The sequence below is a fragment of the Phycodurus eques genome, chromosome 8 (assembly GCF_024500275.1).
Source record: "Phycodurus eques isolate BA_2022a chromosome 8, UOR_Pequ_1.1, whole genome shotgun sequence".
NCBI classification, from domain to species: Eukaryota; Metazoa; Chordata; class Actinopteri; order Syngnathiformes; family Syngnathidae; genus Phycodurus; species Phycodurus eques.
In genome coordinates this window covers 27,411,761-27,427,804 of record NC_084532.1, presented here as the reverse complement: position 1 = coordinate 27,427,804, position 16,044 = coordinate 27,411,761, and the positions used below count along the sequence as shown (strand labels likewise).

The 16,044-nt window shown below is 44.6% G+C and overlaps 2 protein-coding genes across 2 annotated transcripts; one reads left to right on the top strand and one right to left on the bottom strand.

Annotated features, from left to right (window-relative positions):
• The first annotated feature begins 1,292 nt into the window (after positions 1 to 1,292).
• Positions 1,293 to 13,349, top strand: jade3 (jade family PHD finger 3). The gene is made up of 12 exons (XM_061684255.1): positions 1,293 to 1,475; positions 4,203 to 4,271; positions 5,442 to 5,501; positions 5,604 to 5,683; positions 5,756 to 5,913; positions 7,554 to 7,744; positions 8,353 to 8,564; positions 9,459 to 9,626; positions 9,703 to 9,819; positions 10,742 to 11,206; positions 11,799 to 11,916; positions 12,365 to 13,349. Exons 3-12 carry the CDS (start codon positions 5,453 to 5,455, stop codon positions 13,195 to 13,197), a joined length of 2,391 nt encoding a protein of 796 aa, XP_061540239.1. The 5' UTR covers positions 1,293 to 1,475; positions 4,203 to 4,271; positions 5,442 to 5,452; the 3' UTR covers positions 13,198 to 13,349.
• Positions 13,350 to 14,493: 1,144 nt separating this feature from the next.
• polr2c (RNA polymerase II subunit C) lies at positions 14,494 to 15,859 on the bottom strand. The gene has a single exon (XM_061684256.1). The coding sequence runs from the start codon at positions 15,780 to 15,782 to the stop codon at positions 14,955 to 14,957; it is 828 nt and encodes a 275-aa protein (XP_061540240.1). The 5' UTR covers positions 15,783 to 15,859; the 3' UTR covers positions 14,494 to 14,954.
• Between the last annotated feature and the right edge of the window lie 185 nt (positions 15,860 to 16,044).

The following is a 16,044-nucleotide window of genomic DNA, read 5'->3' as shown; positions in this document are numbered from 1 at the left end:
GTCAAAATGTGAACGTGTAGCTCTAAAAGGTGTGTTCTATTCACTGCCTGAAACATCATGAGCACAAGAATGCCTCATATTTATGTATAAATCTTGATAAAGTCTGTCCTGTGTGTGTGTGTGTGTGTACTATACTTTAGTGTACGACAGAGCGCACCATTGTTTACTCAGAGAAACATGAATGCTGTTTGTTTTGGTTTTTTTATATATAGGCCATCATATGATCAGTCTTTTTTGTACAATGTGTTTTATATGCTTTATTGAGTGTTTTTGTATAGAATTGATGTTTGAAGCTGTACGTTTTTCAGTAAAAGTGTACATTTCTGACATTGGTCTTTTTTTTTTTTTACCCCTGTATGCGCAGAATGATCCGTGGGAGTCAGCCACAACAATGCTGACTTCCTCTCGTGCACGTTTCAGTGATGAAGCACACTTGGCAGCTTTCACTTCCGCCTAACATCATTTCATATGCCATTCATTAGACCCACCTGTGTCTTACGATCTTGCTTGCTTCCAGATGGGCAGAATGGCCTGCGACCTTTATGCTTTATGACAAAATATGCAATGGATTGAGTAAAAAAAAAAAAAAGTATTTAACTTAGAGTTAAATGCACCACGTGTGTAAACACACAAGATGAATTTAAAAGTTAAATACAACTGAACAGTACTTAGGCTGTGATTCGTTTGCATCGCACTAGAGAGAGCTCGCGTACCACAAAAAAATAAACAATTTATTTTTGCCTGTATACTTCATATTTATCTTTGATTTGGTTTACATGATGCCAACCACTTTTTATATTATAATCCAGGGGTCACCAAGGACCACGAGTAGCCCACGGGCCTGTTCTAAAAAATTGGTTATCAGTGAGATCCATTTAATTTTATTTTTTTGTGTGTTGCTATTCTAAAAAAAAATATTTATTCACCCTTGTATCGGTGGAAATTGAGAAATTACCTTTCTTAAGTACAACTGGTAGCCCTTCGCATTAATCAGTACCCAAAATGTTGCTCACATCTTAAAAAATGTAATTTGTCTGTTTTCAATATTATTGTTTTATTCGGTGATTTTTGACGATGTATCTTATAAAATTTAATTTTACCATGTTTAACTTTAATTTTGTCTCACGTGAGCATGTCGTATAAAAATGTTGCCGCTTTGATTCGGCTCCATCGGTGTCCACCCGTTCCAACGCCTAACCCTGGCATCCAAATCGAACGCACTCACGGGGGACTGAGGCGAACCCGGCGGGGCTTAGGACCCGGCGGGTCAGGCGGTACAATAGCGCTGTTGTGTCGTGTTGGTGGGCCGACTGACTGCAAGCCCGGGAGGAGAACCCCCCTCCAAAAAAAAAAAAAACCTAAAAACCCAAATTCAACCCATTCCCACGTACAAATACTTTTCATTTTGTAGCCATACGCTGTGTGTTTGACGCTGGACGGCGTACGGATGGGATAGAGCGGACCTAGACTTGAAGGTAAAATGGTGGCAGCGTGGACAATACGCCCGTGTGTTTCCTGTCTCTACCCCACTTGATGGTTGCTCTTAAAAAAAAAAGACCCTCCTTCGTTAACGAAGCGTTTTTTGTTTGTTTTATTAACTCATTTGAGCGCTTTCCTCGTCGTTTGACCGCACTACGGACGTTTAGTTGTTCCTCCCCCCACAGCACCTTCTCCTTCGTTTTAAAGGCTCCACTGTAAGGAAGTGACATGTCGGTGCGGTGCTGGTGGCGCCCATGTTTGATTTGGCCCTAGTCGTCTCCCGCTTCCGAGGCGTCGTCTGAAAGTTGGCGCCGATACTCTTTTAAAGCCCCTTTTTTTACGCTTTGCTTTCCCCCGAACACTTCGTGTGGGGTTAAAAGTAATTCCACGGTTGAATAAATAGAACGCGACACCAGTAGGTTAACATAAACAAAAGCGCCGGCCGCAATTTGCTCATTGTTTCCGAGCTTTTTCACAGCGGGTTTCCATTATTGTGACGTCATATCCGACAGCCCCTCAACCTGGTTAGCTTGTTTGCTAACCACCCCCTTCACGTGCTATTTATATTTTCAGTACTAGTAAGACGCAAGAGGTGACTAAAGTCCACATACGCTGTACTGAAGTAGAAATACAGATACTTGTTTAAGATTAGAAGTAAGGATTTAAATTATTTACTCAAGTAAACTGTAGTAAAAAGTATACTGGAATGTACTTAACTCATTCACTGCCAGCCCTTTTCAAATCAGAATTCCAGGCGTTGTAGAGCATTTTAACTGATATTTTAAGACCCACTAAATATTGAGTTCTGTGACAGTATAAGCACCGAACCTACTAAAAGAAAGAGTAGACTCTACTTTCATCATAAAAAAAAGTTTTTCTACCTTTTCCCGCTATTTAGTAATCAGCAGTACAACATGGCTTGGTTTCACCAAAAACACCAGTTTCTGACCCTAAAGTGGAGAAAATGAACTTTTTTTGTGAAAAGAAACCAGAACAGTTACATTGACGCTAATAGTTTTTGCTTTTGTGACATCAACTATGAAACAAAACAAAAAAAGACTGTACAAGGGCTTTTTGATCATTTATTTACAGCTCAAGCTAAAACACGCCATGAACGACTGATTCGCTCAAGATGAACGTCAGTGGCTTTTTTTGCATGCCGTTCGTCATTCACTCTGTGAACACAGTCATCTTTTTTCACAATCACGACACACACTTTCTACTACCTACTGCGACACATACTCTGTTCATACCGTACATAAACATAGTCTGCTCGAGCGTGGGGTGCCTAAATCTGCCTGACTTCCTTACAGGTTTCGATTTTTGTGTATGCGGCCCTCGCAGGAAAAATTCTTCTTTAGATTGTCAATTACACATTGTCATTGGGTTGAAAGGTTGGCCTTATTGTGGAAACTCGTCGTGTCAACAGGAGATGTTGCCAAGTGCTGTGGTGTTGGTTCTCCTTTTCCACTTAAAAATAGCTTGTGGAACAATTACGGCTGACTGGGGGGAGTTTACATGTTTGCCCCACCAGGGCCTCTGGCTTTCTCCCACATTCCAAAAATATGTATGTAAGGCCCACCAAAACACCGAGCGACACGGGCGAAACCAGATTCACTGTCGCGCAGTGTGTGGGGTTCGTCAACTAGTTTTCGTGAGCGGCCAACCGTCGGCCACTAGTTCTGTTGCGAACCCAAAATTTAATCACTGGTGAACAGCATCGCAACGTCACAGAGATGCAGCTGTCAATTAATAGTTGCATGTTGTACCACATGAGTTTTCCCAACAAAAAAAATATAAGTTTCTGGGTTCAGATTCAGGGTTCAGATTCAACCTGCTTCTGCCAAGCCGTACAAAATATATATATTGCATTTTACAATGACACTAAAATTACAGGATGTATCTGGATGAAAAAGCGAAGTGTGGAGAGTCTCTGTCGTTAAAATGCAGCAAAGCTTTCACAAAAACAATTACATTTCCGGCCAGAAGCGACATCCAACTGTCTGCCAGCTTGGTGGCGGCGTCAAGCCTTAACAAACCAGTATTATGCTAGTTGTGTTTTACAGTAAACTTACCATCTTTCTGATTTCATAAGTAGGTGTGGATTAAAAAAAAAAAAAAAAACGTGGAGAGTCTGTCGCTGAAATTCACGAGCATACTTGGCAAATAAAGATGATTCTGATGTGCCGCCAGAAAACAGTGTTTCCATTTAAAGGACACAGGATGTCGCAGTTTTTCCGTTGCAGCGACTTGCTTATGTGTGCAAGGGTTCAGTCGCCTGGTGTGCAGGGACTGTATACCGGTGTGTATATACATATATTTTCCGTGATTGTCCAGTGTAGTCGCTTTCAGGCATGTCACGCTGTGTGCGGCAGGCCTAAGATTCATTGAAGACTAAATCGGCGGCTGTCAAACTGGGCTTAAATGATTTGCAATAAATTATCATGCTGTTGTATCATTTTAAAAGAGTGTATACCTACATATGGGGACCATTAAACCAAACATACTTAACCAATCACTCCTCCCTGCCCAGTGATACACACAGGAAAGGTAAAAAAAAAAAAAAAAAAGACCAATACAATTAATTAAATATCGCCCACTCAAATTAATTTGACCAAGTCGATAGCAAAAGCATGACTGCTAGTGACAATCATGAAATGACCAGAGAAGCATGCAAGACCACCAGTTTTATTGAGCTTACTCTTCCTTTCTCTTATTCTCAGGGATGAAACTAAGCAGTTGAGTGTTCATCGGAGGAAGCCATTAGCATGCTTTTCAACTGGAGCTTTATGGTAAGTAGTAAGAGTCGTCGCAGCAACTAGAGGTGGTGAATTTAGTCAGAAATTTTAGGAATTGGTTGGCTAAAACTTTGGAAATACTTAACTTTGACTTATACTACATACATGACTTGACAAGTCTTTCCTGTTTACATGTCGGGCTGCAAAGATTAATCAATTCGATTACAAAGAAAGGTTGAAGCAAAATCTTTTCCTCGAGACTTCGCAAGGGTCGTTTTTCACACGGACTAATGTTATTGCAGTCGCATGCACCGCTCTGTGTAGTAGTTGGCAATTGTGTAGTAGTTGGCAATTTATTTTAATAATAGCCTACCATCGCAATTTTGAACGTATTGTAATGTCTGCGCAAGTGGACAAGGATAGTCACAGCCGCCAGTGCTCTTTCAATCACGTTGTTGAACAAACTGTAAGAAAACAAAAATGGAATGAGCACATTCATACACGAGCTGCCGATGGTCACAACTAACGCTGGGTCACTCACTCAACACGCAGACTGGCCAACAGGTTAGCCAGTTAACAGCCAGCCAACAGTACATTCGCTGACGCCCACGTCACTCACCGGGCCGGGCCCCGCCTTTTTAAAACTATACGCACTCAAAGTAACAGATACTACAGTAAAACGTGCGGCCGGTGACTCCAAGTAGTGTTTAATAATGTAGAGTCAATTTTTGTCCGATTAATCGATATGCGATCAATAAATATATCAATATAAATATCAATAAAAACACTCGATAGCTGCAGCCCCGAGTTATAGGTTTAATTGAGAAGACAAAGTAATAGTCTGATACGCGGACTGGTTTGAGACCATTCTAAGACTATCTGCTTTTTAATGTGTTGTTAGTACAGCTTTCTCTTACGCCGGTCCAAATACTGAGTGCAACGAATGTGCGACTATACGTTGTGACTGAGCGAGATAGATTGACTTGACTTATGACTCGCGTCAACTTGCTTGAATTTAAGGGGGACTGCACTTAACTTGCTTAACTTGCATGAGATTTGCTCCAGTTACTTTGGAGTCACTCAAAACTTAAGGGTTAAGCTTGAGACCTTCTTGTGACTGGCCAACGGGGAGTGTGACTTCTCTGGTATTAGTCGTAGCACGTTCCTCGTGTGCGCATGATGTGTACCTCTGAAGGCCTCACGCTGCGTCTGTCTTGTCTGCAGGATGTGACAGGATGAAACGTATCAGGACCTCCAGCAGCAGCGACACTTCTGATAATGAGAGTGAGTCGCCGGCCCCACATCACGCGCACAGCACTACCTGATGACAAAAGTAGTTTCTTTATCTGCATGTAGCTTAATCAACTTTTTTTCCGTCCCCTCCAGGTCCCTCAACCTCCTTCTGCTCCAACAAGTATGGCAGCAAACCGGGCACTCCCGCCGCAGATCCGAAGAAACCGGCTGAAGTAAGTCCCCCTCTGGCCCGCACGCCCTCTGTGGTGCCCACCCGGTACCTTAACCTTGGGCGGGTCTCACAGGTGTTCCGAAAAGACCTGATTAGCGCCATGAAGCTGCCCGACTCGCACCACATCCCGCCGGAGGAGTACTACCTGCTGGCCGACACCTGGAAGCAAGAGTGGGAGAAAGGGGTTCAGGTTCTGGCGAGCCCGGACACCATCCCGCAGGCGTCAGTCAGGTACAGGAGATGACGTTGCAAAACAAAAAATAGTGGTACCCTGATTTAAGAGTACGATTACGTTACGTTTTGCTTGTTTTTAATAAAGAAAATCAGCACTGTTTTGTATAAATAACATGATAAAGCCTAATAAAATACAACCCCAATTCCAATAAGGTTGGGACGTTGTGTTAAATGCAAATAAAAACAGAATACAATAATTTGCAAATCATGTTCAACCTATATTTAATTGAATACACTACAAAGAAAAATATATTTAATATTCAAACTGATAAACTTTATTGTTTTTAGCAAATAATCATTAACTTAAAATTACTTGGCTGCAACACATTCCCAAAAAGCTGGGACAGGGTCATGTTTACCACTTGTTACATAACCTTTTCTTTTAACAACATTCAATAAACGTTTGGGAACTGAGGACACTAATTGTTGAAGCTTTATAGGTGGATTTTATTTCCCCATTCTTGCTTAATGTACAGCTTTAGCTGTTCAAAAGTCCGACGTCTCCGTTGTCATATTTTACGCTTCATAATGCGCCACACTTTTCAATGGGAGACAGGTCTGGACTGCAGGCAGGCCAGTCTAGTACCCGCACTCTTTTACTACGAAGCCACGCTGTTGGAACACGTACAGAATGTGGTTTGCCATTGTCTTGGTGAAATAAGCAGTGGCGTCCATGAAAAAGACATTGCTTGGATGGCAGCATATTTCTCCAAAACCTGTATGCACCTTTTAGCATTAATGGTGCTTTCACAGATGTGTAAGTTACCCATGCCATTGACACTAAAATAGCCCCATACCATCACAGATGCTGGTTTTTGAACTTTGCGTCCATAACAATCGGGATGGTTCTTTTCCTCTTTGACCCGGAGGATACGACGTCAACAATTTCCAAAAACAATTTGAAATGTGGAGTCGTCGGACCACAGAACACTTTTCATCAGTCCATCTTAGATGAGCTCGAGCCCAGAGAAGCCGGTGGCGTTTCTGGGTGTTGTTGATGAATGGCTTTTGCTTTGCATAGTAGAGTTTCAAGTTGCACTTACGGATGTAGCGCCGAAGTGTTCCTACGCCCATGTGGCGATATCCATTACACATTGATGTCAGTTTTTGATACAGTGCCGCCTGAGGGATCGAAGGTCACAAGCATTCAATGTTGGTTTTCGGCCTCGCCGCTTACATGCAGTGATTTCTCTACATTCTCTGAACCCTTTGATGATATTATGGACCGTGGATGATGAAATCCCCAAATTCCTTACAATTGTACAATGAGCAACATTGTCCTTAAACTGTTGGGACTATTTTCTCACGCACTTGTTCACAAAGAGTTGAACCTCGCCCCATCTTTGCTTGTGAATGACTGAGCAATTCAGGGAAGCTCCTTTTATACCCAATTATTGCACCCACTTGTTCCCAATTAGCCTGTTCCCCTGTGGGATGCAAATGAATTATAGTACTTTAGTTTCTCTATTTTTTTTTTCCCACTTCACTGGCATTGTGGCGTATCTTGTAACTTATTTTTTTCCCTCACAAAACAAAGCAAAAAGATCAACCAAGTGACGCCTCTCGTACGTCAAGGTACACTGTACCAGGATGATATGACAGCCTGACATCACAGTTGTGGTCATTTTTATGTTCAGGATCATTGCGGAGAGGTCCAAGGAGATTTTGTATGGCCACCAGAAGAAGTATATCCAGTGCTCTGGGCAAGAGTCCACAGAGCTGGGTTTCATCAACATAAAGGAGCTGGCGGAGGCCATGTGTCGCTACGACCTGGACGACGTCGACCTCTACTGGCTGCAGGCCCTCAACACCAAGCTGCTCTGCATGGGTGAGCGGCACCGCAGTACCGCGAAGTAGGGCTGTGAGAAAGCAAATCTGCTACATCGGCCACAAACATTTGTTGAAGCAAACATTTCTGCCGTTTTTTTTTTTATTAACCTAAAATGGTAGTCGCTAGCACATTAATGCTAATCGCAAATGATTTTGTTGTCTCAAATCCTGTACAGAGTTTATACCAGACACTCAGTACCAGTATAGGCAGTTTATTGATAGAAGTCCTGCCCTCATAAATGAGATTAAAATGCAGGTTAGTAGTAAAAAAGAGAGATTATTTTTTTGAGGGGGACGACGACGACGACGACTACTCAACGAATGAGGTATAGGATAATCGATTCTAAAAAGATTTGATAGTGATAGCCATACAGTGAAGGCCCGCATATTCACGGTTGGGCTTTCGCAAATTGTTTGGAGGGGAATCTATCTGGTGTGTTTCACACACATTTATCTGTCTGTCTTGGTGTGTGTGTGCTTTTCGGAAGTGATTTTCTCCAAGCTGCTGATTGGTTAAAATGGCCCCCCAGTAAGGGGTAATGGCGCCAACTGTCATTTTCACCTGCTTTTTACAGCCTGTGGTGTGCGTGCCTTTGTGTCGTCCAGGTGAGGACCCAGTGGACGAGCTGACGATGGAGCGCACCATGGAGGCTCTGGAGGGCCAGTGCCACGACAACATGAGGCACGCCATCGAGACGGTGGAGGGCCTGGGCATCGAGTACGACGAGGACGTGGTGTGCGACGTGTGCCGCTCGCCTGACAGCGAAGAAGGCAACGACATGGTTTTCTGCGACAAGTGCAACATTTGTGTGCACCAGGTAGGCGTTGAAAGGTTGAGTCACGTTTTCTGTATTTGGAATCATTTACTCTTTCCCTACTCCCTAATTGAGGTTAAACAACTGAAGATTTTCTTTCGTCGACATTAATGTGATGAAAGTCGATTAATCGATGACATCATTGATATTTTTTCAGCGCAGTACAGCGGTACCCATCCATTTTTTTGAGCCACAAACCAGTTTCACGTAAAGACATATTTTGATAGACTGGCATAGAAACAAATAAAACAAATGATTAGAAATACAACTCACAATTATGCCAATTGTAGTTATTGATGTAATTAACACTTATTAAAACAGCTAAATACCAAAATGTTCAAGCAACCAGAAAGTCTGCCATCTTAACACCAACATATAATGTGAAACACCATAGATGGGCTAATGGAAGTTAGCATAAATGTTAGGGTTATCATAAGAATTTTCTTATCTTCACTGAATCTTGTAATCTTTTACACAACTCGTCCAGTAGACCTCAGTGCTGCCCAATCTGTTGCGGCATAACGTGGTACGACACTGAATGCGTGTAACTCATAAAAAAAAAAAAAAGATGGCTTCAAAATATGTGATACACTGGCAGCGCAAACGATGACCAGTGATATTGTGGGCGAACACCGTTTAGGGATTTCTATCGACTGGACTATATAGTTCAGTAAAAAGTCCACTAAAAATCCCAATACCAATGGAATATTTTCAAAATTCCACATCTGTAAATTCCATATTTCCATAGAAATTTACCGGAGACTTTCCAGATATTTTCAACCTACTCACTGCATATTCTAACAGTACTGCAAAATGGCGATCTCACTACATTCCGAACACAGCCAGGGTAACGACGCTGCCCATATGTCAAGACGGCGTGTCTGCTTTTCTCCCCAGGCCTGTTACGGTATCGTCAAAGTGCCCGTCGGCAACTGGCTGTGCCGCACGTGCGTGCTCGGCATCGACCCGCAGTGCCTCCTGTGTCCCAAAAAGGGCGGGGCCATGAAGGCGACGCGCGCTGGCACCAAGTGGGCACACGTCAGCTGCGCCCTGTGGATCCCAGAGGTAAAAAGTCAATAAATAAAATCTCCCGCCTGATTACCAACTTCAAGCTCAGCCTCTGTCCCTTCGCTGCATGCAGGTCAGCATCGCGTGCCCCGAGAGGATGGAGCCCATCACCAAAGTGTCCCACATCCCACCAAGCCGCTGGTCGCTCATCTGCAGCGTGTGCAAGATCAAGACGGGCGCGTGCATCCAGGTGAGGCTGCAAGTTCCGTTCATTAGGTACACCCTTAAAGGGCTTCTCTGCTGGCATAAACACTATCAGGAGCACTGACTTACATTTACAACATCAATTCTAATACAGTGGTACCTTGATTTACGAGTGACCCAACTTAAAAGTGTAAGTTGCAAGCTGTAACTTGTACAGTTGTTTCGTTTTTGTTTTTAGCTTTGTTGCGAGCCAAAATTGTATTTCCGAGCGAGCCTCAGGTACGCCACCGCTCGAGTTAAATAAAAAAAATTAAAAAAATTTTTAAAAAAAGACTCAGTCGCTGATGCACTTTCAACCATTGATGGAAGGAGACAAGCAGCCAAACATACAAATACAAAATGAAAACACTTGCAACGAGCATGGCGCAGACCTTCGTTAAGTCAGTGACTAAAGGGAAGTGAAAAGGGAGGAGAGCCACACGCGACCAATCCAACCGTTTACTGCCACCGATGTAAATATTCATCAAGTACTTTTTCAATGGGTAGGCGTGGAAGAGGGTCTCGCCCAGCTTGTCTGTGTCATTCAGGTGTGTAAACCCCTGTAATGACTAACAAATCCCTGTAGATGGCGGCGTTGCATTGCTTTGGATTGGAGCTCAGCACAGCTTTTCAGTCGATGAAGAAGATTAGGAGGTGACTCTTGGGCTTGTCACCTCGATTTTGCGGGAGAGAAATGCCACCATGTTGGAAGTCAGACAAGTTTAGGCACCTCATACTCGAACAGAGTGTGTATATGTATGGTATAAACAGTATGTGTTGCAGTAGGTAGTAGAGTGTCGCGATTGTGAGAAAAGATGGTGCACCACTGTACTGTATAAAGTGTTTCTAATATTTTAGTTTGTTAATTCAGCTTCATGTAATACTGCTACGACTCACTCACTACTTCCTCTGCGCTACCCTCGCCACAGTGCTCGGTGAAGAACTGCACCACACCCTTCCACGTGACGTGCGCCTTCGAGCACAGCCTGGAGATGAAGACCATCCTGGACGAGGGCGACGAGGTCAAGTTCAAGTCGTACTGCCTCAAGCACAGCAAGCCCAAAGCGGCAGGCGAGGCGGGCCTTAGCCCGGCGCGCGCCAAGCCGCCGCCCTCCGAGTCGGCCAAGGTGGGCCTGCGGGCGCAGCGGCTGCAGGAGCTGGAGGAGGAGTTCTACGCGCTGGTGCGACCGGAGGAGGTGTCGCGGGCCGTGGGGCTCTCGCCGCGCCTGGTGGACTTTGTCTACCAGTACTGGAAGCTGAAGAGGAAGAGCAACTTCAACAAGGCCCTGCTGGCACCCAAAGAAGACGAGGAGAACCTGGTGCTGCAGCCGCACCAGGACAGCATCCACACGCGTATGCGCATGTTCATGCACCTGCGACAGGACCTGGAGAGGGTCAGTGCAATTAGTTCTTGCCTCGATGCACCCTTTCACCATCACGTCACACGTACTTCTGGGTTGCAAGAGCTCCAGTGGCAGAACTAGGAAAGAAATTCACTTTAAAAATAAATAACATTTAAACTGATTTTATACAGCAATTTTAAGTTTTGAAAAATAAATTAGGTTAAACCAATGGTTTTAATTATTTTTAAATTAGATCCTAATGTTTCATTTTAATAGATTTTTTTTAAATTGGAAATTTTAAATAATTTTTAAACTATATTCATGTTTTAAATTGTATTAGTTTTTTGACATTTTTAAAATTGCTTAAGATTTGAATCAAATGTTAGTAAAAATGAGTTGTTAATTTGGTGTTAAAAGGAGATTTTGATTGAATTTTTTTTTCAAGGATTTTGTACATTTTGTTAAAATTTTACAAAACTTTTACAAAGAAATAAGTGAATTTGAAGTTGTTAAAATTAGATCACATTTTTTGCTTTTAATAGAAAAAAAAATTTATTGAATGAATTTTTTGAATTTGCTCCGGTGATATGTTGAATTGATGTAGAAGGTTTCCTTGTACGTCACGCGTCATGCGTTGCTGCAGGTGAGGAACTTGTGCTACATGGTGAGTCGACGGGAGAAGCTCAAGCTGCTGCAGAGCAAAGCCCAGGAGCAGATGTTCAACCTTTACGTCAGCCTCACGAGCCAGGAGATCTCTGCTGGTGAGCTCCTCTTTGCTCTGCGTATTCCGAGCCCCTTTCACGCTGAGACACCGCAAATTGCTATAGGAATCGAAAAGACTGCTGTTTTCTGTCTTTGCCCTACTGAGTACAGATATACTTTGGGTATATAACATATCAATTAACTCGATGACCAATAATTGTGAACAGAGACCTTTCTTTCTTTCTGACTCACAAACTGATTTTCCGATACCTGGTATCGGTACTCGCCCATCCCTATTTCTTTTTAATAAAGATCGCCAGTGACATCCAAACACTCTTGCGGCGCCTCCTCTGTGTCTTTAGAAGACACTGTCACAGCCCTTTTGTTGGCTGCTAAAGGTAGAAAACCGGTGGTTCGACTTCAATCCCCATTCCGGATTTCACTTTTGTTAAAGAAATTGGCGGGGTGACTCTTTTGCTCACGTTTGTGCGTTTTGTGTGTTTCAAGGCCTCGCTGCTTCCTTCCCGGTGGAGAGTCTTCTGTTCCGGCCTCCTCCGAGGATCACGCTGAAGCTGAAGATGCCCAAAGCCTCCAGCCTGGGAAACTGTCACACCGCATCCAAATCAGCCAACGGGCCTCTGTGTCCGGACAATCGCGGAAACTTGTTTGAGCGTGCCAGCGAGGGCCTGGGCCAGGGCAAGCCGCAGCTGCACGGGCACGCCCGGCGGGAGGAGCGCACCAATGGACGGGTAGCGGGAAAGCCCATGGCGGGGAAGCCCATGGCCGCGAATCCCATGGTGGCAAAGCCTCTGGCGGGGAAGCCTCTGGCCCTGCACTCCACACTCCACGGCCACTCGTCCAATGGCAAAGCAGAGCAAGAGCGCTCCTCCAAGAACGGCCTCTTGGAGAAACTGGTTGCCCAGAAAGACAGCTCGTGCCAGACGCCCGGCGAGGCCGACGTGCCCAAGCAGCCGCTGGACAAAGGCGCGTTCGGCAAGTCGGCCATGGAGCACTTCGGCAGGTCCTTCAAGGAAGCCACCATGAACTTGGTGCGGACCACCGAAGACATGCGGGCCTCGGATAAGCTCGCCCGCAAGGAGAAACTGTGGCCCAAACCGGTGTCTGCCAACAATACACGCTTGTGCCACGACAGCGACGGCTACTGTCCCGACCTGGAGCTCAGCGACTCGGAGCCCGAAGCCAAAGGGAGGCACCGGCGCCAGGGTGGGCCTCCCCCGCCGGACATCGCCCGACGGGGGGGCGGTAGCGGCCAGAAGGGCGGCGGCGGTGGCCGCGGGAGACAGTCGCTGGCCGCCGCCTCACACTGCGTGCGAAGGTGACGGCAGACTGTCAAGCTCCGGCTCGTTGTGCGAGAACACCGGATTAGCGTGCTAACTCTTTAGCGCCACGTTTGTACTTAGCACAACTTTTTACAGAACAGCTCCACCCCCTTTCTCATTGCACAACTGGATGTACAGTGTTGTTACAAAATGAGTTGACTTTCAAAGACTCGAGTTGACTCCAGCTCCTGACATCACTCACTAGGCCATGCCCATTAAAGGCACACAGCCCGAATACAGTGTTCTCCAGCTATTTGTGGGGGGCAATGGTTCAGATCCCGCCCACAAATGGGAGAAATCCGTGAGTAATTGCCACAAGATGGCGCCAAAGCATTACTACACAGGACTTTGGCCTGAGCACAAAAAAAGTGACTAGCAAATTACAGAGGCTCGGTCCCCCCAAAAACATCTGCGAAAATGCGGGGGAACAGTTGGCGCAAATGAACAAATGTTGTATTTCAAATTGTTATTTTCTTTATTAAAAAAAAAAACAAAAAAAGTTGCCTTGAACAAAAATAGAATTAGAAATGATGTAAACTCTGCTGGTCAGCTCGCAGCAAAGCACCGTGGTAGCGTCTTGCCGTTGCTACGGTAACGGCACGTCATGTCGTCAGAGAACACTAAAATCTTCATTTACGATGGCACGCCGTTGTCACATTTTCCCTGCGTTCACTCTTTTCTTGTCTCCTCCCTGATTTGATAATAAAGAAGTCAATCAAGTTTTTGGTTTTGTTAGAATGATGACTACATCTCTCTCCTACATGACACGTGATTTAATTTAGTAAATTGTTACTTTTTTTAAATTCAATTCGTTTTGAAATTATGATTTTTAAATTAATTTCCATCCATCCATTTTCTTCTGCTTATCTGAGGTGGGGGTCACAGTTTTAAGTCTGCTGACTTATTCAAGGAAAGCATGTGGTGCGTGAAGAGATACACATGGAATGCTATCGATTTAAAGGCCAAATCAGTTCGTTAGCGTGTTTTAGAAGTGCCGCGATCCTAGATAATAACTGACTACAAACTCGAGTATCCAGTGCAGACATCCACCAAGTTTCAACTTTTTAAATAAGACAAAATAATTCACAGAGCATCCCTTTTGTGTGTTTTATGTCTATAATGACAAAATGTATGTAATTGCAATCCGTGATATTACTGGGAGAAAATGTGTAATGAGTTGCTTTTGCAAACTTCCATGATTATAATTTTAGCTTCAGTTGAAAAATAGCTGCAAACTCCCCCCCCCCCCCCGTATCTCTTCCAACGCTTGAGATTGGCTCACTAGTCATGTGCCGTTCTCAAACGTGACATATTTCTCCAAACATGCCCTTGAAGCACCAACTTGTGGTGCAATTGAGTAGCTTGTCCGGGATTTTGAAACGTTTACTCATAGTTTCACTAAACGCACAAAAGAACATTGACTTTTAACAGATTCATCTCAATAATTTGGGTCTTTTTTTTTTTTTTAACAGAACACTCACCACCTTGGGCTGTTGCTGTTGTCTAAATTGTGGACATTTGCCATTAGGTCAACATGGTATGGTGGTTTTGCACATAATCTATACCATACATCCACAGTCAAAATTATTTGACTTTTTTTATTACACTATTTAAAATGTAAGGAAACATTTGAACAAAGTATTCATCCAACATGTTGTTGGGCCATTGACACGCTAGTACACTAGCTGCAGTAAAGACTGAATGTCCATGATCGGTATCCAGGTCCCTGAAGGAGATCTTTAAGTTGGTGACTTCCTTCAGTTGATGGTGAGCACATCACTCTGGATTTCATGGTTGAGTTGTGTCTGTAGGTCGCTCAGCTTCTTCTTGAGGACAGCCAGTGCGGACATGACAATGGTCTCGGGTCGGAGGGAACCGCAAGACTCCACGTTGTAGTAGAACCTTTCTGGCTTTCCGTTCGGGTCGTAGGGAGCCTGCACCTCATCCTCCTCAATTTCAGAATATTCACTCTTGGGCCATTCCTCGGGTCTGGGGTAGACGGTGTGCCTCAGGGCATTGTCCGGGTCATATTCGAAGGCCACTCCCGCTGTCGGGTTCCACTTGGCGTGCTCCTTGCCGAATCCTTTCTTGGCGTAGGCTCTCAGTCGCAGTTCCTGGCCTTTGCGAAGCTTGACCAGCAAAATTTCATTTCGTTCGGCGTAGTCGTTGGGATCGTTGTCGCGACTCCTGGACGTCACCGGGATGACCCTGTGGTTGTTGGACAACAGGTCGCGGGAGGTGACGTTGCGCGTCTTTTCGTCGGTACAACGGACATCCAGTGTCAACTCAACGGAGCACTCCGGGCAGAACTCGTCGCAGGTGCAATCCCTGGAGTACTGCATTTTTTCCACAATGTCGTCACTGGTGAGCGGGATGAGACCGACTCTGTGCGCGATGAACTCGTCGTGCAGCACTGACGAGTTGGCGTCAATCTGGATCCAGTCAATTGCGACTGTCGGGACCTCCGACATGAAGACACGTCGAATAGAATTGGTCACCGCCAAATCGGTATTCTCAATGACAAACTTGACATTTTCATCGGTAAGTTCCGTGATTTTTACCGTGGGTTGGTTAGCGTAAGGCATCGTAGCGGAGAAATCGGTCTCAGCGTGGCGCAATTTTCCACGAGCGCTTTGTTGTTAGCTCGTCGCCTTCGTGTGTTTGTGCGCGCAGCCAACTTCCTGGGCACGTACGATGACGTAGGACGTTGGGGCGGTAGGCGCCAGGTGGAAAATATGAGCTTTAATCTGCTTCTTTTTTTTTTTTTTTTTTTTTTAAATCAGGGTTCTTTCTCAACTACCAAATGTAATAGAGCGCAGATATCCATAAAGTACAATCTGTTCTTGT